Source organism: Polypterus senegalus, chromosome 2, assembly GCF_016835505.1.
Source record: "Polypterus senegalus isolate Bchr_013 chromosome 2, ASM1683550v1, whole genome shotgun sequence".
NCBI lineage: Eukaryota > Metazoa > Chordata > Cladistia > Polypteriformes > Polypteridae > Polypterus > Polypterus senegalus.
The window spans coordinates 214,797,131-214,824,849 of NC_053155.1; the positions used below are offsets into that span (position 1 = coordinate 214,797,131).

The 27,719-nt window shown below is 35.8% G+C and overlaps 1 protein-coding gene across 1 annotated transcript in view; it reads left to right on the top strand.

Moving 5' to 3' along the window:
• The window catches only part of vwa8 (von Willebrand factor A domain containing 8), a 482,517-nt gene that overhangs the window by 162,217 nt on the left and 292,581 nt on the right, over nucleotides 1-27,719 (top strand). The window contains exons 9-12 of the mRNA XM_039745289.1: nucleotides 1,869-1,973; nucleotides 7,035-7,166; nucleotides 8,323-8,457; nucleotides 8,841-8,918. Of these exons, the coding sequence (XP_039601223.1) occupies nucleotides 1,869-1,973; nucleotides 7,035-7,166; nucleotides 8,323-8,457; nucleotides 8,841-8,918 (450 nt within the window). The remainder of the gene's footprint in view (nucleotides 1-1,868; nucleotides 1,974-7,034; nucleotides 7,167-8,322; nucleotides 8,458-8,840; nucleotides 8,919-27,719) is intronic.

Genomic DNA, 27,719 nt, shown 5'->3' on the forward strand with positions numbered 1-27,719 from the left:
CAGATGATCTGAAAGGCCTGTTAAACATGTGACATTTTGCCATTCTGCAGTGCCATGATAAGAATGTGGTAAAATACATAACTTAGTTTTACCTGATAGAAAATGCAAATGTTTCCTGATGTACTCTTTACCTCTGTTTCCATTCTACCATACCATTTGGTCTGACTTGGATTCTAACTTCTAATGGTTGGTTATTTAATGTCATCCGACTATCAGGCAATCAAAGGTTTGCTATATAATAAGATTGTAAATGTAAAAACAATGCTTTAAACAAATAAATCATCATACATATTAAAACAAAATATTTTTGTAGGCAAATTGAAACATTACCATGTAAAAAAATAGAATGTATCTGCCGGGAGATAAAGAGGGAATATTTAGGGAATATTAAAGATTGTGATGAGAAAACACAGTAGTCAAAAGACAGAGAACCTAATAAATTTCCATTGACAGATCCAAAAAGAAAACCATAATTTAAAGTTAAAAAAAAATAAAACATCCTATTCAAGGTTTTCACTATTTTCTAAGTGTGTGTATTTTATTTGTTTAGTCTTTTATTCAAAAGCTTGGAGTTTGAGTTCTAGGTGCCACCATCTTAACATAGTGTTGGTGTAATAAACTCACACATAATGGTGATGTAGATCCATGTGACTGGCAATGGGCTTTGTCTCCACCACCAGCAATCTCAAAATTGAGGCAATCATGATAGAAGATAAAAATAAATAAGCATAATAAAAACTTAAAAAAATCATAAAATAGTACAACAAGGCAAAAAATAAACTTATCATGTGTTCACAACCAGTCCACACTTACTTATGTTTATATTACTCATTGTAAGGTAGACTGCTAAGCTAGGACATAAGCTTCTTATACAAATATTGGGTGGCTAGATCTTTGAGCAACAATACTAATGTTAACAAGAGTATAATGTGCAAGTGAACTATGTAATAAAGCACCACATTTTAAAGAGAGACAAGCGTAAATGCTTTGGCAGCTGTCCTATTAGCATAGTCAGCAGTTCATTTCCTTTTGCTCTCTTTTTTTTTAAGCAGTTTGTATATGTTTGTGATCTATAACACATAGGATCGAAAAAAAGATATATTCCTATGACATTTAGCAGTCTGTTTGAGTAGGCTTAACAGTGTTCTGTTATAACCACAAACCAGCCCTAATTATATCGTATTAAGTAGTTTTTAATTAAATCTGGAGTTTTCCTGGATCAGTCACATATCGTGTCTGTATATCATGTGTTGTTTTTCACTTCTGTATAGGTTTTAAGGCCTGATTTTAAATGAAATTAGCTTATGCTGACAAGTGAATTGCTGAGGTTTTAACTCTCAAAGAAAACAGAATTAACGAGAAAGCTAACAAAGAATAGTATAGTAGTATTGATTAGTAGAACCACTATATGTCTTACCAAACAAAGTTCATTGTACAGAACTATGGCACCAAAGGCTGATAACATCCAGTAGCAAGTAGACCCTAGTTTGGATCTTGGTTGGGATGCTTTTTCTACGTGGAATTTAAATTTGCTTTATCTATTCACTTCAACATCATGATTTGTGTTTTGTTGATTTCTAAATTAGTTTGGTTTGCCATAAATTGGCTTTAGGTCAAGTTCCTGTCTTGTGGCAATTGGCTCTGGCTACTTGCTATATTGCAGTATTTAAATAGGTTCAGAAAATGGATAAATAGATATAACTGTTACCATAATTAATTCATATTTAATTAGTAAATTAAATTTTGCTTTAGGTAATTATAATTGTTGTTTAAATAATTCAATGGTTTTGTTTCAGTTATATGTTCTTAATAGCATTGCTTAATCCTCTTAGCCTGATTAACTTTGCATCTGTTATTTTTTAATTCAGAATGTATGTCCTTTGATATCTTCTCAACAAATGATTCAGAGGCTTTACCCATACAATCTATTACTGGGAAAAGATGGCAAAATGGCTGTAGAAAATGCTTTGAACGTAAGTTTGTATGTAAATTGTTATCTCTCTGTTTAAAAATTATTTTAAGAATATAAAAAATGACTCCTAAGAAAATGAAATTAATAAAACTGCTGTAGTGATGTTAACTAGCAAAAAACAGTTTGAGATTATGTTTATTTTTCATTTCAGAAGAGTATATATAGTATGTTTGTTAGATTTAGAACAGTTGTTCTCCTATACAGTAAACCCTCGTTTATCACGGTTAATCCGTTCCAGACTCTACCGCGATGAATGAATATCTGCAAAGTAGGATTCTTTATTTATGCAGTAGATCGAATATTTTTGCAGTTAGAGCATAGAAAACATGTTTACGACCTTCTAAATACATTTTTTAACATTATTAGAGCCCTCTAGACATGAAATTACACCCTTTAGTCAAAAGTTTAAACTGTGCTCCATGACAAGACAGAGATGACAGTTCCGTCTCAGAATTAAAAGAACTCAAACATATCTTCCTCTTTAAAGGAGTGCGCGTCAGGAGCAGAGAATGTCAGAGAGAGCGAGAGAGACAGAGAGAGAGAAAAGCAAACAATCAAAAATCAATAGGGCTGTTCGGGCTTGTAAGTATGCGAAGCACTGACCCACAAAGCAGCTACAAGGAAGGGAGCAATGTGAAGGTAGTCTTTCAGCATTTTTTAGAGGAGCGTCCGTATCCTCTAGGCCAGTGTGCGAACAGCCCCTCTGCTCACACCCCTCCATCAGGAGCAGAGAGAGTGAGTGAAACAGAAAAAAGCAAACAATCAAAAATCAATACGTGCCGGTCAGGCTTTCAAGTATGCGAAGCACCAGTCGGGAAGCATATCATATATGATTGAGGAGTTTTATTTAATATGTAATACGTGCTCTGATTGGGTAGCTTCTCAGCCATCCGCCAATAGCATCCCTTGTATGAAATCAACTGGGCAAACCAATTGAGGAAGCATGTACCATAAATTAAAAGACCCATTGTTCGCAGAAATCCACGAACCAGCGAAAAATCCGTGATATATATTTAGATATGCTTACATTTAAAATCCGCGATGGAGTGAAGCCGCAAAAGTCGAAGCGCGACATAGCGAGGGATTACTGTATTATTTTGACACTTCAGTGTCTTCTAACATTTTTACTGTTGTGATTTTTCCATTCTTACGGCTCTACTAATTTATCTTCCATGCTGCTTAATCATGAGATGCTTAGCTTTATGATTTCCATAAATATAGTTAAAACAATTGCAGAGCTCTGGTAAAAATTGGTAGAAGACATTTCACAGGCATGCTTTAAATGCAAATTTGTAACCTGAAACACATTATAATTAAACTGCTTAGTTAAAGAATTCAATGGAATTCTGACAACATATATGTATATATATTGTGACAGATAGGGGGCGCTATCGCTCCCTTGAACCCCTGTCCACGACTCCAGACACCAGGTAAAAGTCCAAATGCTGACTTTATTAAATAGCCACAGTGCACAAAGCACCCTCTCCTCCACTATACTCATACAAATCACTAACCAATACAATAAATCACAATCCTCCACTCCCAGACGTGTTGCCACCCTTCCACCCAGCTCAGCTCGCTGTCTGGGAGCTCCCATAGTCATTTTATATTCCCTTTATCGGAAGTGTCCCAATCCCCAATCCACGTGACTCTCAATCCCTTCCAGGTCAGGTACAAGTCCTTTCTTTTCACCTCAGAAGCCCGTCGCTCTTCCTTTGATGAACTTCCGGGTTAAAGGGCACAAAGAAGTCTTTGGTCCTCCCTGCAGCTCCCTCTTGCGGCCCCTGTGGTATCCAGCAGGGTCTTGTATAAAAACTACATGTCCCATTACTCCCTGCTGGTCTTCGGGGCACCTCCATACTGCAGGGAGGGCTCCATCTGGCGGCCTGGGGTATTGGCCGGGATGACAAGCCGGCCACATCTCACAATATATATATATATATATATTATGGAAAAGATTCAATGCCAGTTTTTACTTCTTAAATCTTTTTATTTGATTTATAATGATGTGGTTATTATTCTACCTTCTCAGATCTATTGGTGATGTAATAATATAATATGAATAGTTTTTTTTCTGTAGGTAATAGATTGTCTTAATTTTACATTGGGCGAAGTTCAGCTACATCATTCTGTTATAAGCTTACAAATGTGTAGGCCTGATTATTTGTAAAAATGCTTTTTGCATAATCCATCATTTTGTACTTTCCCAACAACTATGTGCCAGCCCGTCCACTAAGGTCCTCTGATTCTGGTAATCTTGTTGTGCCCCATACTAATCTACACTCCATGGGTGACAGAGCATTCAGCTGTATAGCGCCCAGACTCTGGAGTGACCTACCGAAATTAATTAGATCAGCTGACTTCATGAATTCTTTTAAAAAACAATTAAAAACTAATCTGTTCAGGAAGGCTTTTAGCTCTACCTGACTTTATTACCCTTCTCTCAGTTTACCTCTCTGTCAAGATTCTCATGTTACTCGTATGTGTGTGTGCCAGACCATCAATTATGTTGCCTGTTATGCTTTTTTTCTTTATTCTTTCTCTGAATTCACTGTCGTAATCTTATTTGTTTGGTTTTTACAATGCTATATACTGTATACCCTGCCATTCGTTCTTATATTCTGTAAGTTCCTTGAGCATGGGAAAGGCGCTATATAAATAAAATGTATTATTATTATTATTTATTATTAACGTTTCGTCTAAGTGGGAATTAATACCTATTTTCCCAACAGAAAGCATTTTATTCCTTAGTGCTTTCATTAGATACATTGGCTCTAATTTCCCTATCAATCACATAGACTTTATGTACTAGAGATGTCTGTTGTCCATGGTAAAGAAATATATTAGCAGCTTTGCATATTTTGCCTTAACTTTTCAATGTGTATTTTTTAGATTTTGCTTTCTAAACCCCAAACTTTCCATTTGAAATGAATTATAAAACACTTAAATGTTTTTTTTTACTTTAATGTTTTATATTATTTTATTTTAATGTCTTATAGATCTCTAATGGAAAAAAAAATGTTTAATGCATGTCAAATTCAAAATCAGATAAAAACTAATCTGAAACTGAACACTTTTCAAGGCAATTAAATCATCTGCCTTTGGTCCAGATTATTTTTATTAAAGATGTGCCAATTTTTTATACATGCTCTTGCAAACTTATTTAGAGCTTATAGACTAATCTTAACAGAAAAGTTTGGCTTGATGGCTTATATTAAGCATTGACTTACTGTTTGGTTATATCCTTGATTGTTACAGTGGGTACAGAAAGTATTCAGACCCCCTTCAATTTTTCACTCTTTGTTATATTGCAACCATTTGCTAAAATCATTTAAATTAATTTTTTTCCTCATTAATGTACACACAGCACCCCATATTGACAGACAAAAAAAAGAATTTTTGAAATTGTTGCAGATTTATTAAAAAGAAAAACTGAAATATCACATGGTCCTAAGTATTCAGACCCTTTGCTCAGTATTTAGTAGAAGCACCCTTTTGAGCTAATACAGCCATGAATCTTCTTGGGAAAGATGCAACAAGTTTTTCACACCTGGATTTGGGGATCCTCTGCCATTCCTCCTTGCAGATCCTCTCCAGTTCTGTCAGGTTGGATGGTAAACGTTGGTGGACAGCCATTTTTAGGTCTCTCCAGAGATGCTCAATTGGCTTTAAGTCAGGGCTCTGGCTGGGCCATTCAAGAACAGTCACAGAGTTGTTGTAAAGCCACTCCTTCATTATTTTAGCTGTGTGCTTAGGGTCATTGTCTTGTTGGAAGGTAAACCTTCGGCCCAGTCTGAGGTCCTTAGCACTCTGGAGAAGGTTTTTGTCCAGGATATCCCTGTACTTGGCCACATTCATCTTTCCCTCGATTGCAACCAGTCGTCCTGTCCCTGCAGCTGAAAAACACCCCCACAGCATGATGCTACCACCGCCAATACCGACTGTATTGGACAAGTGATGAGCAGTGCCTGGTTGTCTCCACACACTGAGGAGAGGTAAGACACATGACAGCCTGCATGGAGTTTGCTAAAAGACACCTGAAAGACTCTGAGATGGTGAGAAATAAGATTCTCTGGTCTGATGAGACCAAGATAGAACTTCTTGGCCTTAATTCTAAGCGGTATGTGTGGAGACAACAAGGCACTGCTCATCACTTGTCCAATACACTCCCCACAGTGAAGCATGGCAGTGGCAGCATCATGCTGTGGGGGTGTTTTTCAGCTGCAGGGACAGGACGACTGGTTGTAATCGAGGGAAAGATGAATGCGGCCAAGTACAGGGATATCCTGGACAAAAACCTTCTCCAGAGTGCTAACGACCTCAGACTGGGCCGAAGGTTAACCTTCCAACAAGACATTGATCTTAAGCACACAGCTAAAATAATAAAGGAGTGGCTTCACAACAACTCTGTGACTGTTCTTGAATGGCCCAGCCAGAGCCCTGACTTAAACCCAATTGAGCATCTCTGGAGAGACCTAAAAATGGCTGTCCACCAACGTTTACCCTCCAACCTGACAGAACTGGAGAGGATCTGCAAGGAGGAATGGCAGAGGATCCCCAAATCCAGGTGTGAAAAACTTGTTGCATCTTTCCCAAGAAGACTCATGGCTGTATTAGCTCAAAAGGGTGCTTCTACTAAATGCTGAGCAAAGGGTCTGAATACTCAGGATCATGTGATATTTCAGTTTTTCTTTTTTAATAAATCTGCAACAATTTCAAAAATTCTTTTTTTTGTCTGTCAATATGGGGTGCAGTATGTACATTAATGAGGGAAAAAAATAATTTAAATGATTTTAGCAAATGGCTGCAATATAACAAAGAGTGAAAAATTGAAGGGGGTCTGAATACTTTCCGTACCCACTGTATGTGATTGAGAGTCCCCATTTTGTAGCAGGCAAAAAAATGTTTTTTTTTTTTTTTTAAATAATTGTAGTGATACTTACTTTTTAAGTATATTAAACTTAACCTGCAAGTGATGAATGCTTTGAGTAGTGAGAAAAGCGCTATATAATTGAAAAGAATTATTATTATTATTAAACATGCCCATTGTTGCATCTTTCAGAAATTTGAACTTCTTGATGCTCATAAGAATTCGGTATCTATGTCAACAGTCAAAGTGGAAAAAAATTTTGGGCAGCTTTCCTATCAAGCAGCAGTTACTCTTCAGATTGCAAATAAAACAGTCACATTTCAGGTATGCTTCTTGTTAAACAAAATATCCTTAGATTAAAAATTACAGTAAGTGCACTTTCTTGTAGTTCTTGTATTTTAGATACCTGGACATGAAGAGCAATCATCTAGTTTTCACTGTGTCCATTAAGTTATTTGTTTGTCACCTAACCTAAGATAACAAATAACAGATTCTCTTTCAAAAGTGAAAATTATTTACACATGAAAGCCTTTATGGGAATTCATGTCCTAATAGGTCAATCAAAAGACCTGACTGTATGCGAATGAACTTCACAACTTTTGAAACAGCAACCTTTAAAAAGGCAGGGCCAAAGTGGTATTTTATATATTGTCAAAAAAACTAAAAAAACATATCACTACAAAAATCTAATACTAACCCCCATTCATGGTAATGGAAGAGTGATGGTGGCTGTTATACAGTATATCCACATGACCTGGATGCCTCATAGTCATTGAATTCACTATGAACTATTTTTTTATACTAAGGTATTTTAGATGGATTTATAATCCATCTCTCTGACAAAAAAAACAACACATCTGCAGATCAATGGCTAAAGTCATTAGCCATTGTTTACACAAGTTTACACCTCAACTGAAATTCTTTGCTGAGAAAAAATGAATCACAGGTTGTTTTGCTCAATTAAGAATATTAAGTGAAATGTTTTGGTTATAATTTGCCACCAAAGGTTTGACTTTTTTCTAATTTTAGAACTTTGTGAGAACTATATGATTGTCAGCTTATCTTATGTAAAGCCACTGGAATAAAAGAGAGTGTACTCGCCTATTTACATTATAAACATATCCTTCATTTTTAAATTTTAAAGTTAAAAATAATTCCAATGATGGTAGTTTATACTTTGTTTACTTATTACATACTTTCAGAAGTAATATTTTAGTGTAGTTTTGTAGCTATAAAGACAATTCTTTATTTTCGTCTCTCTCTTCCCCATGAATATTAACTAATGTTAAGGACACTTTTCTATAACTTTATCATTCTTAAAAAGTAATCCTGAGTTAAGTGATTCATTTCATAGATATGCTTAATTTGTTTTAATGCATTTAGTATACGAATAAAATTGTATAGCGTTTCTCTCTAGCTTGATAAATATTTTCTTGTTTGTGGTTTTCTAAACCAATATTTAATTTTATTTGTTCTGCAGGTTCCAGCTGGAACAAGACCTTTGCGGTCCCTCACTGGAAGTCTGAGCTTCATCAAAACAGACAGTCATGACCATTTGTTGGCAGAAATAATACAGTCACATATGGTCAAAGACATGTGTCTAATTGGTGCAAAGGTTATATTAATATTATATTAATACTGAATATAATAATTTGCATTTTATTTAAACATGTATATATAATATTTATTGATTTTAAGTTATTTTGGTTAAGTATTACCAATTAAAACTTTCTTTATCACAACAAAACTTGCTCTATCACAACATGCCAGTTGATCAGTGCAAGGCTCAATTTAGAACTACTGACTGTTGTTAAAACTTTACCCAGAAGTCATTGTTAATTCGGGTATTGGGGCAAAATAGAATCAATACTTGAAAAGTTTCAAAAAGCTTGTCTTTTTGAACACATATGTCCATTCATTAAATGAAACACTTTTTCCATTAATAGATAAAATATATCAGATTATTATTCTGACATGTTAAAAATGATTTTTTTTCAGGGATGTGGTAAATCTGTGATTGTGAAGGAATTTGCAGAGATTTTGGGCTACAAAATTGAACCCATTCTGCTGTATCAGGTAAAGTAAAAATTTAATTATGAGGCTTTCTTTGTTTGTAGCCAAGTGCTTAGCAATATTTCAGTAAATAACAATGTAAGTATTATTGAATGAAATAAAATAAATGCATTTCAGTGTTGCACTTAAGTAACATATTTTTGTTTGTTCTGTATTCTTTTTGTTTTTGCAATTTGCAGCTTATTTAATTATATTGCATTTTAGTATTAGCTAAAATATTGCTTACCATAAAATTTGTAGCCTTCAGCCCATACTTTATGACCATTATGATTGCAAAATGGCTTTATTAATTCTTGGGTTTAGGTCAGCCAAAATTTAGTCAACCTTTCCCATGCAGGCCAAGGTCCATAATTTTAGGACTGAGCATAACTTATGAAACCTAATTAGGCCCATGACCACCTCATTATATGTGAAAACATTTGGTCTGGATTGTGCCCATTGTCATTCCTTCATATGAATATTTGTAATCATAGCTACTTGTTTCAAGTGTATCTTATAATATGATATAACAATTTCTGTCTTTTCTAGGTCCTTTCAGTTTTGTGTTGTTTTTGATTTATGTGGGTTTGACCTTAGTGGAGACTGTTGTTTTCTGGTGTATCCTATTTCTAGAATCACCAGCCTTTGTGGGTGTTTTATTTAACAACGCAAAGGTATACTCACTTTTTGCCATTTAGCCAATGCTCTGCAAAACATTTTGCTGCACTCTGGGCATGTTCTGGAGGCCACCTTCCTTCTTTTAAATTTAGGGTTCTTCTTTGTTTAAGGTTTATGAATTCTTTCCAGTCAAAATTTTAGAGTTTCAGTTATTTTATTAAAGGTGGATTTAGGAATCCTAACCTACAGTAACTTGTTAATATAATTAATTTTGCAATTAATAAATAATAACTCTCTTTATTGTTTATGTAGTTAAAGGATAATTTGCTTAACTTTTCTTAGTGATTTTACTTATTTTTAATACTTTAATCACCATATACAATTTCATGTATTAGTAATTTGTCATTTTTCGCATACCCCAACTTACTCTGCAGAGCGTTTTGGGATCAGAGCACAAGGTCAGCTATTTGTGCAGCGCCCCTGGAGCAACTGCAGGTTAAGGGACTTCTCTGCAGTAGCTTCTGTAAAAACTCATCCATCTTGAATCTTCACTCTGCATACACCTATCCATTGTTCAACCCTCTTATTTTGTTCAAGGTGGTTACAAGCTAATGCCTCTAAGCTGTTTCTCTAAAATTGATTACAGTAGTTGGAGCACCGGACATGCTGCTTTGTGGATACCTAGAACAACTAACAATATGAGTGCACAGTGAAGTGTGGCACTGCAGCATATTGTGCTGAAGTGCTGAAATAATGATGGTGCTAAGTAATGATTGCTGCAGGAGCTGGAGTCCACATTGAGACCATTGTTTTGTCAGTTTATATAGCGAGGGTGACCAGATTTTGCGAGAACTAATATTTTCTAATTTTTTATTTAAAGTTTTTTTAATATAGTATTGTTAGAATGCAGGGCTGCAGTATACCTTTCACCCCTATTAACCCTGTTCTTACATATGACAGCTCCACAGAACTAGAGGAAAATCTGCATTGCCACTAACATTATATAGGTTTAAGTTAGTGGTACTAGTGACTTGCTGTGTATATTGTAATAATTGCAGCAAAAAAGCAGAAGTAGATCTTCTCCTAGGAACTTAGTGAAAAGCAGTGTGAGTGGTCATCTGCAAAAGAAAGAAAAAGGTAAAATTTGTTGTGATGCTGAAAAAAACAGAAAACGTTAGGAATACAAAGTTTTGGCTGTGCAGGTTCAATCATGTAAAGTATATTAAAAAATATAAAATACAGTAATCCCTTCTTGATTGCGGGGGTTGCGTTCCAGAACCCCCCGCGATAGATGAAAATCCACGAAGTAGAAACCATATGTTTGTATGGTTATTTTTATACAGTGGTGTGAAAAACTATTTGCCCCCTTCCTGATTTCTTATTCTTTTGCATGTTTGTCACACAAAATGTTTCTGATTATCAAACACGTTTAACCATTAGTCAAATATAACACAAGTAAACACAAAATGCAGTTTTTAAATGATGGTTTTTATTATTTAGGGAGAAAAAAAAATCCAAACCTACATGGCCCTGCGTGAAAAAGTAATTGTCCCCTGAACCTAATAACTTGTTGGGCCACCCTTAGCAGCAATAACTGCAATCAAGCGTTTGCGATAACTTGCAATGAGTCTTTTACAGCACTCTGGAGGAATTTTGGCCCACTCATCTTTGCAGAATTGTTGTAATTCAGCTTTATTTGAGGGTTTTCTAGCATAAACCGCCTTTTTAAGGTCATGCCATAGCATCTCAATTGGATTCAGGTCAGGACTTTGACTAGGCCACTCCAAAGTCTTCATTTTGTTTTTCTTCAGGTGGATTTGCTGGTGTGTTTTGGGTCATTGTCCTGTTGCAGCACCCAAGATCGCTTCAGCTTGGGTTGACGAACAGATGGCCGGACATTCTCCTTCAGGATTTTTTGGTAGACAGTAGAATTCATGGTTCCATCTATCACAGCAAGCCTTCCAGGTTCTGAAGCAGCAAAACAACCCCAGACCATCACACTACCACCACCATATTTTACTGTTGGTGTGATGTTCTTTTTCTGAAATGCTGTGTTCCTTTTACGCCCGATGTAACAAAACATTTGCCTTCCAAAAAGTTCTACTTTTGTCTCATCAGTCCGCAAGGTATTTTACCAAAAGTCTTGGCAATCATTGAGATGTTTCTTAGCAAAATTGAGACGAGCCCTAATGTTCTTTTTGCTTAACAGTGGTTTCGCGTCTTGGAAATCTGCCATGCAGGCCATTTTGCCCAGTCTCTTTCTTATGGTGGAGTCGTGAACACTGACCTTAATTGAGGCAAGTGAGGCCTGCAGTTCTTTAGACGTTGTCCTGGGATCTTTTGTGACCTCTCGGATGAGTCGTCTCTGCGCTCTTGGGGTAATTTTGGTCGGCCGGCCACTCCTGGGAAGGTTCACCACTGTTCCATGTTTTTGCCATTTGTGGATAATGGCTCTCACTGTGGTTCGCTGGAGTCCCAAAGCTTTACAAATGGTTTTATAACCTTTACCAGACTGATAGATCTCAATTACTTCTGTTCTCATTTGTTCCTGAATTTCTTTGGATCTTGGCATGATATCTAGTTTTTGAGGTGCTTTTGGTCTACTTCTCTGTGTCAGGCAACTCCTATTTAAGTGATTTCTTGATTGAAACAGGTGTGGCAGTAATCAGGCCTGGGGGTGGCTACGGAAATTGTACACCACAGTTAGGTTTTTTTTTAACAAGGGGGCAATTACTTTTTTACACAGGGCCATGTAGGTTTGGATTTTTTTTCTCCCTAAATAATAAAAACCATCATTTAAAAACTGCATTTTGTGTTTATTTGTGTGTTATATTTGGCTAATGGTTAAATGTGTTTGATGATCAGAAACATTTTGTGTGACAAACATGCAAAAGAATAAGAAATCAGGAAGGGGGCAAATAGTTTTTCACACCACTGTATATTTTAAGCCCTTATAAACTCTCCCACACTGTTAACATTATTAGAGCCCTCTAGACATGAAATAACACCCTTTAGTCAAAAGTTTAAACTGTGCTCCATGACAAGACAGAGATGACAGTTCTTTCTCACAATTAAAAGAATGCAAATATATCTTCTCTTCAAAGGAATGCGTGTCAGGAGCAGAGATTGGCAGAGAGAGAGAGAGCGCGAGAGAAAAGCAAACAATCAAAAAATCAATACGTGCTTTTGGGCTTTTAAGTATGCCGAAGCACCGCGATAAAGCAGCATTTTTTAGAGGAGCGTCCGTATCCTCTAGGCAAACAGCCCCTCTGCTCACACCCCCTCTGTCAGGCGCAGAGAATGTCAGAGAGAGTGAGAGAGACAGAGAAAAGCAAACAATCAAGCACCGTGCGGGAAGCATATCGTATATCATTGAGGAGTAAGTTAAGGAGAGAGATCAGGTTATAAATCTGCAAATATTTCTCAATATATACAGGAAAGATCTGAATATTATTGGACAATATGCAGTTTTCACAACTTGTACCTTTACTACATGGATGCATTTTTGAAATGTAGCTGCAGAAAGAGTTTTGAATTTTTTTTTTGTAACATGGAAATTAAAGGGTTAAGTAACCTTGCCCTGTTGCCAGTGAAAACCTTAAAAATGGTCCTTGAATTGTTTTTACTTTTTTTACACTGTGTAGTTTCAACTTTAAAATAATGTAATTCTGTAATATCAGTGTGAAATGTGGCCACAATGCTTAGAGATGATCTGAATAAGTGGTTCAGGATGCTTAGCCCATATTTCAATGTTTCAAGAAACCAGACACAAATCAGGAATTGTTTTTTCAGAACATATTATCTACTACAGTCTGCCAAACAAAAGCATAGTATGTCAGCCACCTCCAGCTGCTGAAGTTGACCATTAAGAAAGTATGTGGACTAACTCTTAAGGAATAAGTGTTTATTAATAGTCTTTTTAAAGCAGGTTATGGCCAACGTTATTCATTGTTATTCAATTAAAGTTCATATCTTTGTTTTGTTAAACTAAACATAAATATGTATGCCACGTTAGACTAATATTGCTGTTCAATGCAAAAAGAATCCTTGAAATTGGTTTTGAGAGTGTGTGAATAGGATTCATAGACAGTCAGACATGTAATAATATACTCTTGTTGTTTAAAGAAGCATGCCTATAAAGTGTTCGCAAAAGCACATCTTTGTTCATTTCCTCTCTTTTTATTTTCCATATTTCTAGTTAATATTTTCCAAAATGTAATTAGTTAGCCAGTAAATATACACACACTGTTTAGATAGATTCTCTGTATGAATGTCTTTTTCATTAAGTCAGTCTGAGTGCCTATTGCCTTGTATATACAGTGTGTACAGTGTATATATTTAACCATTATATGTTTATTCCCTTACAGAAAATGTCAGCATTCATATTGCTTATTATTGCTCAATATGTGTTATTTTATGTGTTTTAACTAATTGGCGGCATGACTGTCTGACAACATAGGGCATTTAAATCATAGATAAATATTCAACACACATAATGTTTTATTTTTAAATACAAAGATATGAATTAAGTAATGAAAGTAATCATAAAGATTTAGATTATTATTATTATTACAGGATTTTATTCATCTTTTACCTTTCTATTTTCTATTTTCAAATCTGGGTCTGATTTCCTTTAAACTTTGCATGCTGATCTCTAGTGACAATGCAGTATTTCACAACTTTTAAACTAGGATCTGTACATGAATTATGTTAAATTAAAATTGATCATTTCCTGATGTTACACTTTTAGAGGATACACATATATGCTGTATATAATGCTTTTAGCTAACACATATATATATATATATATATATATATATATATATATATATATATATATATATATATATATATATATATAAACTGCTCAAAAAATTAAAGGAACACTTTGAAAACACATCAGATCTCAATGGGAAAAAGAAATCCTCCTGGATATCTATACTGATATAGACTGGGTAATGTGTTAGGAACGAAAGGATGCCACATCATTTGATGGAAATGAAAATGATCAACCTACAGAGCCCTGAATTCAAAGACGCCCCAAAAATCAGAGTGAAAAAATTATGTGGCAGGCTAGTCCATTTTGCCAAAATTTAATTGCAGCAACTCAAAATTGTACGCAGCACTTTGTATGGCCCCTGTGTTGTTGTATACATGCCTGACAACATCGGTGCATGCTCCTAATGAGATGACAGATGGTGTTGTGGGGGATCTCCTCCCAGATCTGGACCAGGGCATCACTGAGCTCCTGGACAGTCTGAGGTGCAACCTGGTGGCATTGGATAGACCAAAACATAATGTCCCAGAGGTGTTCTATTGGATTTAGGTCAGGAAAGTGTGGTGGCCAGTCAATGGTATCAATTCCTTCATCCTCCAGGAACTGCCTGCATACTCTCACCACATGAGGCCAGGAATTGTCGTGCACCAGGAGCCACTGTACCAGCATAGGGTCTGACAATGGGTCCAAGGATTTCATCCTGATACCTAATGGCAGCCAAGGTGCCTTTGTCAAGCCTGTAGTGGTCTGTGTGACCCTCCATGGATATGCCTCCCCAGACAATCATTAACCCACCACCAAACTGCTCATGCTGAATGATGTTACAGGCAGCATAATGTTCTCCATGGCTTCTCCAGACCCTTTTACTTCTGTCACGTGCTCAGGGTGAACCTGCTCTCATCTGTAAAAAGCACAGGGCACCAGTGGTGCATCTGCCAATTCTGGTATTCTATGGTGAATGCCAATCGAGCTGCATGCTGCTGGGCAGTGAGCTCAGGGCCCATTAGAGGACATGGGGCCCTTGGGTCACCCTCATGAAGTCTTTCTGGTTGTTTGGTCAGAGACATTCACACCAGTGGCCTGCTGGAGGTCATTTTGTAGGGCTCTGGCAGTGCTCATCCTGTTCCTCCTTGCCCAAAGGAGCAGATACTGGTCCTGCTGATCCTGCTGATGGGTTATGGACCTTCTATGGCCCTCTCCAGCTCTCCTAGAGTAACTGCTTGTCTCCTAGAATCTCCTCCATGCCCTTGAGACTGTGCAGGGAGACACAGCAAACCTTCTGGCAATGACACGTATTGATGTGCCATCCTGGAGAAGTTGGACTACCTGTGCAACCTCTGTAGGGTCCAGGTATCGCCTCATGCTACCAGTAGTGACACTGACTGTAGCCAAATGCAAAACTAGTGAAGAAACAGTCAGAAAAGATGAGGAGGGAAAAATGTCAGTGGCCTCCACCTGTTAAACCATTCCTGTTTTGGGGTCATCTCATTGTTGCCCTCTAGTGCATCTGTTGTTAATTTCATTAACACCACAGCAGCTGAAACTGATTAACAACCCCCTCTGCTACTTAACTGTCCAGATTAATATCCCATAAGTTTCATTGACTTTATGCTATACTCTGATTAAAAGTGTTCCTTTAATTCTTTTGAGCAGTATATATATATATATATATATATATATATATATATATATATATATATATATATATATATATATACAGTGGTGTGAAAAACTATTTGCCCCCTTCCTGATTTCTTATTCTTTTGCATGTTTGTCACACAAAATGTTTCTGATCATCAAACACATGTAACCATTAGTCAAATATAACACAGGTAAACACAAAATGCAGTTTTTAAATGACGGTTTTTATTATTTAGGGAGAAAAAAAATCCAAACCTACATGCTCTGTGTGAAAAAGTAATTGCCCCCTTGTTAAAAAATAACCTAACTGTGGTGTATCACACCTGAGTTCAATTTCCGTAGCCACCCCCAGGCCTGATTACTGCCACACCTGTTTCAATCAAGAAATCACTTAAATGGGAGCTGCCTGACACAGAGAAGTAGACCAAAAGCACCTCAAAAGCTAGACATTAGGACAAGATCCAAAGAAATACAGGAACAAATGAGAAAAGAAGTAATTGAGATCTATCAGTCTGGTAAAGGTTATAAAGCCATTTCTAAAGCTTTGGGACTCCAGCGAACCACAGTGATAGCCATTATCCACAAATGCAAAAACATGGAACAGTGGTGAACCTTCCTAGGAGTGGCCGGCCGACCAAAATTACCCCAAGAGCGCAGAGACGACTCATCCGAGAGGTCACAAAAGACCCCAAGACAACATCTAAAGAACTGCAGGCCTCACTTGCCTCAATTAAGGTCAGTGTTCACGACTCCACCATAAGAAAGAGACTGGGCATGGCAGATTTCCAAGACGCAAACCACTGTTAAGCAAAAAGAACATTAGGGCTCGTCTCAATTTTGCTAAGAAACATCTCAATGATTGCCAAAACTTTTGGGAAAATACCTTGTGGACTGATGAGACAAAAGTTGAACTTTTTGGAAGGCAAATGTCCCATTACATCTGGCGTAAAAGGAACACAGCATTTCAGAAAAAGAACATCATACCAACAGTAAAATATGGTGGTGGTAGTGTGATGGTCTGGGGTTGTTTTGCTACTTCAAGACCTGGAAGGCTTGCTGTCATAGATGGAACCATGAATTCTACTGTCTACCAAAAATCCTGAAGGAGAATGTCCGGCCATCTGTTCGTCAACTCAAGCTGGAACGATCTTGGGTGCTGCAACAAGACAATGACCCAAAATACACCAGCAAATCCATCTCTGAATGGCTGAAGAAAAACAAAATGAAGACTTTGGAGTGGCCTAGTCAAAGTCCTGACCTGAATCCAATTGAGATGCTATGGCATGACCTTAAAAAGGCGGTTCATGCTAGAAAACCCTCAAATAAAGCTGAATTACAAAGATGAGTGGGCCAAAATTCCTCCAGAGCGTTGCAAAAACTCATTGCAAGTTATCGCAAATGCTTGATTGCAGTTATTGCTGCTAAGGGTGGCCCAACCAGTTATTAGGTTCAGGGGGCAGTTACTTTTTCACACAGGGCCATGTAGGTTTGGATTTTTTCTCCCTAAATAATAAAAACCATCATTTAAAAACTGCATTTTGTGCTTACTTGTGTTATATTTGACTAATGGTTAAATGTGTTTGATGATCAGAAACATTTTGTGTGACAAACATGCAAAAGAATAAGAAATCAGGAAGGGGCAAATAGTTTTTCACACCACTGTATATATATATATATATATATATATATATATATATATATATATATATATATATATATATGAATTAGCTGTGTTGTTCAAGTGGTTTAAATGTTGGACTTTCAATCAAATGGTTGACCAATGTAGACAAATTAATAAAATTAATTTAAAAAAATCATTTTGATTAATTGATATTGAAGTTTTGTCAAATTACTTCAATATGACAATTATGCTTTTGGTCAAGTGGTTAGCGTGTTGGATGTTCAATCAAAAGGTCGAAGGTTCGAGATCAATGTATACAATCAAAATTGTTTTTAAAAATTTTGCCAGTTTTTCATCATTTATATACAAATTTGCCAAAATACTCATTTCAGTAATTTTGCGATATTGGGTAGATAGATTGTTGGGCTTTTCTTTTTAAAAAATATTGAAGGTTTGATTTTCCAAAAGACAAATGCACATTTCCAGTACTTCACATGCACAAGCTTTCACTGTCATTAGGATTTTCTGAAATGAGAAATGAAATGAATGAATGTTACATTTCACTTTAAGATCATAAAAGAATAGGTTTGATTCCACTTTGTCACTAATGTAATTTCTGTCAAGTCTCCTTCCCACCCAAGTCAAAGTTTTTGTAATATGCTGAGGACTGTGTGACATTAGGATGGTTAATAAATACAGTATATAAAAAGGAGATTTTTACGTTACACAATTTTATTCAATAATGCATTAAAAAGTAAAAAATACATTTTTTGTTGTACTAAGATTTTGTTGGTCATACGTGACTAAATATAAAACTGTTGGGCACCCATAAAAGAATTAAATTAATTCAATTAAAATGCATTTTTGAATAAAATTGTCACTTAAAAACTTTTTTTATATTTTGTTTATATCTCCAGTTTTTAAAGTATTTTAAAACCTTTAGTATTCAAAAGCAGTATACCACATTTTTAGTCACAAAGCATTTTTTTTTTCAGAAATACTATGTTAGAAAGTCAGAAGGAAAATAAATACTACCATTGTTGGTTTACTTTATCGTTTAGTTGTGTTACAGTCTCTATTAGTGTGTTTGTGGCGAGACTAATGGGTGACTTCCTCTGGGCTGCAAATATGCTCAGATACATTCAGTGCTTATCATAAAATATCTTGACTGCAAATACTTTGTTTAATGAACCACAGTGTCAACAGGTTTTGATAATTATCTTTTTTTTAAAGTAATTTGTGCAGTTCTACAGATGAAATGTATTACAATGGAATGAACCTTCTAAAATCACTGTAATATATTTTTCATGAGAATTTGCTGGTTATAAGGATTTTAAAGTTGCATTTTTTGAGCTCCATGTACCTGATCTCTGTTCTGATGATAGATATTGTAATATTTTCTGAAACACAGTATTACATACATATATATCTGTCCATCCATCATTTAAACTCTGTTAATCTAGCTTTAGTATCATAGGGAGGTGGAACTCATCCTTGCAGATTTCAGCATAAAATAGAAACCTGTGTTGAATGAGATGTCACATTAAACCATACACTCACACTCAAACTCTGAACAAACAGTGACTGGGCCAAGTTTCAGATTAGGACTTAGAGGACACAGGGCTACCCACTGTACCACCACACCGCCTCATCCACATTACAATATAGTATAATGTGCAGTACTTCAACTGATATTATTCAGAGTTCCACTCAGAAGCACTGATTGCATTGTAATTTCAGAAACATTTTTCATCAGTCTGCTTTTGAAATTAATTATTAATATAGACATGTATCAGCACATACACAACAGTGTTCTTTTTTACTAGAGGATACTTTTCAACTATAAAAGTTATTGTAATTACTATTATGGAAAAGTAACTTTTGGACAGAGATGTCCTTTGAATTAATTTCAATCAGTTTTTTTAGTTGATGTAGAAATGAATCTTGTTTTTGAACAGTGACTAGCATAGCCAACTGACATTAAAAAACAAAGTGCTTAAATGTACAACATAGTGACTTATAATCAAAAAAGTTTAATACATTTTGCCAGTTAAAGTACAATTTGTGATAAAAATATGACTAACCAAATTAACTGAATTCACAATGACTGATTACGTGAATGTTTGTGCTGCTTGTTTAATGTTTAGCAACACAGTGTGGCATCTTTATTTAAACATACTTCCTTAAAAATGACTAAGTGAATATTTTGATTCAATTTAATTTTGCATTTTGGGATATCCATGCAAACTTAAATTATTTCAGTTCTGATAATAAGTATTAATCTTTTATCAATTAATAGCTAAGTTGCAAAACCTACCCGCTGCAATTACCCGCTGCAAGTGTTGTCAGAACATAAAGAATTCATTGTGTCTTTTTGTTTTTACTTCGAGAGGGCAGGAAAAAGGAAACTGCTGACACTTATGTGGTAACTATTTTTAGCTGCTTGAGTTCAAAGGTTATTGTGTGTTGGGATTTGAGGAATGCTTGAAACAATTTAGTTATCTAGTTAATACAATGTAAACCATATGCACATGATTTTTAAAATGTATACATTTTAGAACATATGGCTTTTACTGTAAAAACAGAATAAAAGTTTTGTTTCAATTGTTTTTTAATTTCAAATAAAATATTTAATCTAGGGATTCTTCTGTTATTTTTCTTACTTTGACAATGGTTTAATACAGTTTTGGAGTTAACTTCTCCTAATTGCTAACCATCTAAATTTGACCAGACCTATTTGATCGAAAGGTTTAATTTCATGCATTAAAATACATTTTGTAAGCAGTTACCCGGATATTAGTTTTGGACACATAATTTCCTGATAACAGTAGCCAATGAAAAGTTCAAATGTCCTGTGTTTTTAGTTCCTGATAAATGTGTTCTTGTGTTTACTCATGTATTCATTGTATACATGGCTTTTAGGGTCATTGTGTGTTTTTAAACTTTCCTTTTACTTAGGGTGCAGTATTAGTGAAAAGCATGTCGGGAATACCAGGCTTAGTAATGACTAACTACTGAGTGAGACAGGTTGATAACAAATGAGAACGACAAACAGCACTTTAACTCAGGAACATCAGACAGTTTATTATGTAGCTTCTAATCTTGTCACTCCTAGCTTTGTTATCGTCTGATGAGGTAGAAAATCTCATGCTGGAGCATAGCGAAACTTAGAACCAAAGGTGGGAGCAATTTTTGTTGATGAGAAAATTATCACATATTTTGGAAATTAGAGGAAACTGATCAGGACTGTTTAATGGTGAACTGAGGATAAAAATTATTAAGATATATTTTTATTAATACTCAGTGCGTTAGCACGGCCTTTTGATTTGTGCATACTGTGTCCCCCCATGTACATATACTGTATGTGTAACTATTTGCATTTGTATACATAGTACATAGTTAAAGGGTCTGTGTTGAAAAAATAATCAGGAAAGTCATGTTAAATGGTTCCCTGTTAATATTAACTACATACTCCTGATTAATAAAATAATAATAAAACAACTGATTGACACAAAAGCTTTCATCATTGCAGGGTTCGGGCCATTCATGAATTGAATTGAGAATGCATGGTAAATTCCCATTCACTTACTGGAATTGGAATTGGAATTAGAGTTGCTTGCAGCTGAAGGGAAATGGAACTGGAATTGAATTGGAAAATCAGGAAACAGAATTGAATTCAAATAAATTCCATGAAATTCAACTTTCTAAGATAATTTGCTAAATAGTTTACAGCACATTAAAATATTATAAATCACATAAATCACAAACATATAAAAGAAAGACGAGTGTAATGAATGTTTTATAAATTATGAATATTAATTTCAGAAATTATTGTTATTAATAAAAGTGAAATATGAAATTTGTTTGTCTAATTTGCATGTGTCACTCTGCACATTAATGTCCCTAACAATATTTTCATAAATTATATTAAAACAATGCTTCCCAGAATTTCATGCAAGGTTCAAGACCTATGAATATGAATAAAAGCCAGAAAGGACATCCATCCAAGGTGTAACACTAGAGATCTTCCGTTAGTTTGATTGGAAAGATTTTGATTGACTTTAGATTACTCAAATTGCATGTCAGTTTCTAGCTATTTTCCTGCCTCATCTGCTTCTGTGGAGCATGTTTTCAGTACTGCTGGCAACATATTTAGGCCTGAGAGATGCATTATTACTGGTGCCAAATTTCAGGAAATGATGATTATTCAATGCAATAAAAAATGAATATATATGAGTGAATTGCATGAATAAACATGACTCATTACTTTGTGGTTTGAGACATATATCATGCGGTAGCATTTATCACATTGAACTGGTAATCATATACTGGTATTAGCAGTATATTCAGATACTTATGTCCAGTGTCACTCATCATGTAGAGTTCTCAGTTTTATATGCTTAAATTTCATCAACTATTTTTCATACATTACTTGATATTTGTAATGTAAATAAATAAAGTTCACATATATGTTCCTACATGTAATCCCAAAAAAGGTCTCAGAATAGCAAAAACTGGAATTTGCCAGAATTTCACCAAATTGAATTCCACTTCCTGAGAGTCCAATTTCACTTCAATTCTGGTTCAGTTTCCTGTAGTTGTTGTTGAATCCAAATTCCATTTTCTTGTTTAAACTAGAATTGTTGAGTTCATTCTTGAACTGACCCCAACCCTGCATAATTGTTATCAGTTTATATGCTATAACTATTTATTGTGATATTCAGTATTGTACAACAATGTTTTTGCGAAACTATTTATCTTGGCCGTATGTGGTTTTTTCCTACTGATACTTTAGAATAAAAACAAGTAACATGAATACTGTAAAAAGTAACAGGAATGCTTTATGTTTTAAGTCAAGTCAGTATTATTATTAATATTTTAAACAAGTCAGTCTCTGATATGGATGTAAGAAACACTGGCACACCACAAGGAATAGTTCTGTGCCCTTTTCTTCCCACCCTGTACAACTTGGACTTCAAATATAAGAGCAGGTCATACCACTTGCATAAATTCTCTGATGAATCTGCATTAATGGGTTTTTAGACAGCATAGGAGTCATGTGGAAAATTTGTCTGTTGATCTAAACAGAATTGTCTGCCATACAACATCTGTCAAACCAAGGAACTACCAGTTGACTTTTGCTACACCAATCTATGCACCATCTATGCCCAGTCACTATACTGTACAAGGTATGGATGTGGATGTGAAGGTGGTGCAGTGCTACCAGGCTGTACTGGTCGAGACATTAGGAGACAGCATCCCATTAATATCAGTAGTGGTATCCTTTACGTATTCTACAACTCTGTGATGGCCAGTGTGATTTACTTTACTGTAGTGTGCTGGGCCAGTAACATTAATTTAAAAGAGACACACTGAATCAAGATGAAGATTAAGCAGTAAGTTGAGTTTTAAGAGAATAATGATGTAAACTCCTAATTATTGTGGCGTGTGGTAATGACATTAGCATAGTATTAACAGGATGTTAATATTAGAGCTAATGTTAATGAAGGTTAATTTCAGTTAAACTATATGTGGATTTTTAATTAATAAATCAATACATTTGTATTATTTTTGCTTTCATTATTCAATCATTCATTTGTGATCTAGACATCTTGTTTAATGCTGATTTATAATTTTTTCTTGTTTAAAAAACTTTTATTATGCTGAAGCATGACTCACACTGTTATTGTTTCACTATGAGCAAACTATGTGTCTCACAATAAGACAAACTTATTTTTAACTTCCAATGTAATTCAGAATGAATTCTTCATTTTGAGACTATTATGCAGAAAAGCTTTCTTATGAAGCATGCAAAAGATTCACAATGAAGTTCTATGAATTACAAATTTCAAACAAGACCTTGCCCAGGTGCATACAGCAGTGGTGTTTCAAATCCACCTATGAAGGTCTGTACCAGGAACTGAGAAGGATGGCTGCGAGGGCTTTGAGGGCAGATAAGGAGGCATTTGTTAGAGGAATCTGTGAACAAGTGACACACCATCTATTATAGTCTACTGACCCACGTCCTACTTACAGAGGAATCGAAGCATTACGCACATCCGAATCTGTTTCTTTGAGAATTTACAGTCAGGGCGGCTGATGGAATGGTCCTTACGGATGACACTGTAGTTGTGGTCCGCTGGGCTGGCTACTTTGAGCAGCCTGAATGAGGCACATTAGCTGCATTGTGAGGGAGTGTCATTTATGGCACAACAGCCATGTGGCGCAATTCCCCAAGGGTGATCTGACTCACAGGATCCTCATTGTTGAGGTCCTGAATGGCTGGACCAGGCCAAGGGGACGCCCATGTAACACCTAACTGCGGCAGATAGAGGGTCATTTCCAGAGGGTGGGAGTGGACTGCGTGCCTGGGGGGTTGCCAACCAGGATCCTGAGCTGCTTCGTCGTGTGGTGGGTGCGGCAATGTGCTGTACTGGTGCATGCTCCCCATCCCGACCTGACCTGACCTATGAAGTGCCACTTCTATTTATTATAGTTAATCATTTGGGAAAAAATAAGGTTCATCAGTTACTGAAATACTGATATCAGTGAAAATTTGCTGCCACTGTTGCTTTCCAGAAGTGGAAATTGGCATCCCACCTTTTTAGGTCCTCTGTTTCCTGCAGTCATGTACTTCTGGACAGTGAAATAAAAGAATATAAAGTTTATTAAGCAAGTCTGAGTATGATGTAATTTTTCATTAAGAAGTATGTATGTCATTGAGATTGTGTTTCTGAAAAGAAAACATAATGCATGTATGTAATCAGCAAATTACATGAACCAGACACCAGTACATCAAACAGTACATCTAACAAGTAAGGACCAATTTAATTTTTAATATTTTGATTTTTATAGGATATTATCACAAATGGATTATAAATCCTTGCTATGTCATGATCATGATGTGTAGTAGACATTTAATTACACTAGTTAAAAGTGGGTCTTGAAATTTATTTGTTTCTCGTTTATAACTATTGCTGAAAAAATGTTTTTCCAGGAAACATGTTTTACATTTGGATTTTCCAAGTAATAAAAACTGAACATTTACAAACGTATTTTGAAGCCTTAAAAAAGTGTTTTGTTTCTTTAGCAATAACTGAAAATTTCCTGGAATTATTTGAAAAATAAACATTTAATCAACTAACAGAAGAATATGTAATATATATTTTTTAAACATGTATTACAAGATTGCATTCTTAGATGTGTGAAGCATTGTTTAAAGTGCTAGAAGCTAGCACATCTATCCATCCATCATCCAACCCGTTATATCCTAACTACAGGGCCACAGGGGTCTGCCGGAGCCAATCCCAGCCAACACAGGGCACAAGGCAGGAAACAAACCCCGGGCAGGGGCCAGTCCACCGTAGGGCACAATTTAAGATTGGCAATGCACCTAACATGCATGTCTTTGGACCGTGGGAGGAAACCGGAGTACCCAGAGGAAACCTACGCAGACACGGGGAGAACATGCAAACTCCATGCAGGGAGGACCCGGGAAGAGAACCCGGGTCTCCTAACTGCGAGGCAGCGCGCTACCCACTGCACCACCGTGCAGCCCAGCTAGCACATTATTTGTTTTTGTATTTCTTTAATAGTATAGGGTCCAATTACACAATAGCTACCTACCACAATTTGAAAACAAATACTGTATGTTGCCTTTGTTGGAAAAGTATTATATGTGATTTTGGGATAGTCAGCTTTGAAGAGGAAGTCAGGTGCAAAGTTGTGTTTTTTTCCCCCAAAATAAAAACACACAGACACACACTCTTTCTTAATGCTTTTCATGACATGGCTATAGAAGTAAATCATGGCCAGATCAAAGATTTTTGATGTCCTTGAATGTTAATAGAATTATATAATTATATATATATATATATACTGTATATTATAATATGCAATGCAGTATCTGCCAAATAATACAAGTAATCACCTAATGATCAGATTAGGATTCAGACTTAAAAAGAACTATAATATGTGTACATTGTTAGTCAAATATACAAAATTCAACACAATTGTTAGGATTAATCGTTCATTAAAATATCCTCAAGAACAAGGAATAGAAGCTTAATATTTCAGGTAGTCACTAAAAATCCAATGTAATAGCTGAGAATTGGAAATTGCCTTAGGCTTAGGCTAGAGCTCTGGCCATGCCTTCTGTCTTTTTTCACCAGCAACACTATCTATGTTACCTTCAGTTAATATTAAGGAGTAAAACTTAAATAGAGGTGGTCTATTTTTTAATCTTGAACCAACATTATGCAATAGTAATTTTGTGAAACTTATTTTGCCTAATTTTGATTTTAATTTCAGAATCAATTGTTGTTTTTAGAATTCTTTTCTGTCTTTTGAATCTTGGCTTTGCTTCCTATTTGTATACCCTTATTTGTATTTCTCCCGCTAGCTATACTTTTGAAATTCTGACTATTTCTGTTCTTTTGTGCACATTAATACATTTATAGTTATATTTATCTTCTGAAATGCCCTCTGTCTTGGTCACTCAAATATCATCATGCTGAGCATCATAGGCAATTATTTTACTTATTACCCTATGGCTCAAGTTTTACATTGCTGATGCCAAGATTGTGATGAAGAAATTGCATACTCTAATAAAGTGGTCAGTCAGGCAAATTGGCTGATGTCAGTGAGCCTGATTGTGTAGTTAGGAAAAGCTTGGCAATGTTAGTGTTAATCATTTGTAATAAGCTACAAGTGTCTCCTTGTGTGTTTCCTTGAAGAATGTTCTGTGGATGTATGAGGTAAAAGTTGAACTTATTTGTATAAGAAATGAATTTTTTTTTTGTAAATAGAACACAAGAATATATATATATATATGTATATATATATATATATATATATATATATATATATATATATATACTAATAAAAGGCAAAGCACTCACTCACTTACTCACTCACCACTAATTCTTCAAGTTCCCGTGTAGGTAAGAGGCTAAAATTTGGCAGGCAGGCATTCCTTACAGCTTTCTTACAAAAGTTGGGCAGGTTTCATTTAGAAATTCTACGCGTAATGGTCATAACTGGAACCTATTTTTCTCCATATACTGTAATGGACGTTAGCTCGATGGCCGGGGGGGGCGGAGCTGCGTGTGACATCATCACGCCACCCAAGTAATCACGTGAACTGACTGTGACCGCAGTACGTACAAAAGAAGGAATGGCTCCCAAAGAGCACTGATGAAAAACGCTGAATACTTTATTCGCGAGATACAAGTTTAATGAGAAGACACGAGGTATAAACGAGACTTTGGATCACTTTGTAATGGAGTTAAAATTGCTGTAGCGAGAAACTTTTAAGTGCCGGGTCTTAGCTAACATTAAATAAAGCCATGGACATCACAACATCACACAAGAGAGCAGCTCACGTGAACTGACTGAACGCAGTACGATTGATCACTTCCATGCATCAAACCTGTTCAAAAAACGCATTACACAATTGACAAGGTGGGAAAAGAATATGCTCCAAGTTGAGCTCCACTGCTAACGTGGTCTTGCGGAAGCAACTTCGTCACGCTGCCACCAAATACTCACAGAAAAATCCACAAGTTAATACACACGCTGTCTCTAGAATTTCTCCACACTCAATGTATTCCTCACATCCCCTTTATACCCTCTGATCTCCCATTTTAATTCAGATGCCTCCAATTTCCAGTAAGGCTCTGCTGCGCGATGACAAGTAATAAGTCTCAGGGACAGACCCTACAAAAGGATGCCATTGATTTCAGGCAAGATTGCTTTTCTCCTGGACAACTATACGTTGCATTCTCAAGAGTGAGCTCGTGCAGCTTCGTCATATTACAACCGGAGTGCAGCCAGAAACTTTTAAGTGCCGGGTCTTAGCTAATATTAAATAAAGCCGTGGAAATCGCAACATCACACAAGAGAGCAGCTCATGTGAACTGACTGAACGCAGTACGAGTGATCACTTCCATGCATCAAACCTGTATTAGCTACACAATAACTGTAAGAATCGTAATAAACGAACAATAAAACAGTACAGAACCGCGAAACAAGGAGAAACAACGGCCTTATGTGGCATTCGTTTATAAAGCAACGGAGAAGCTGTGTAAAGGCAGCTACACAAAAAAACAGCAGAGCGCTACACTCTGAATGTATTCCTCGCATCACCGTTATACCCTCTGATCTCCCA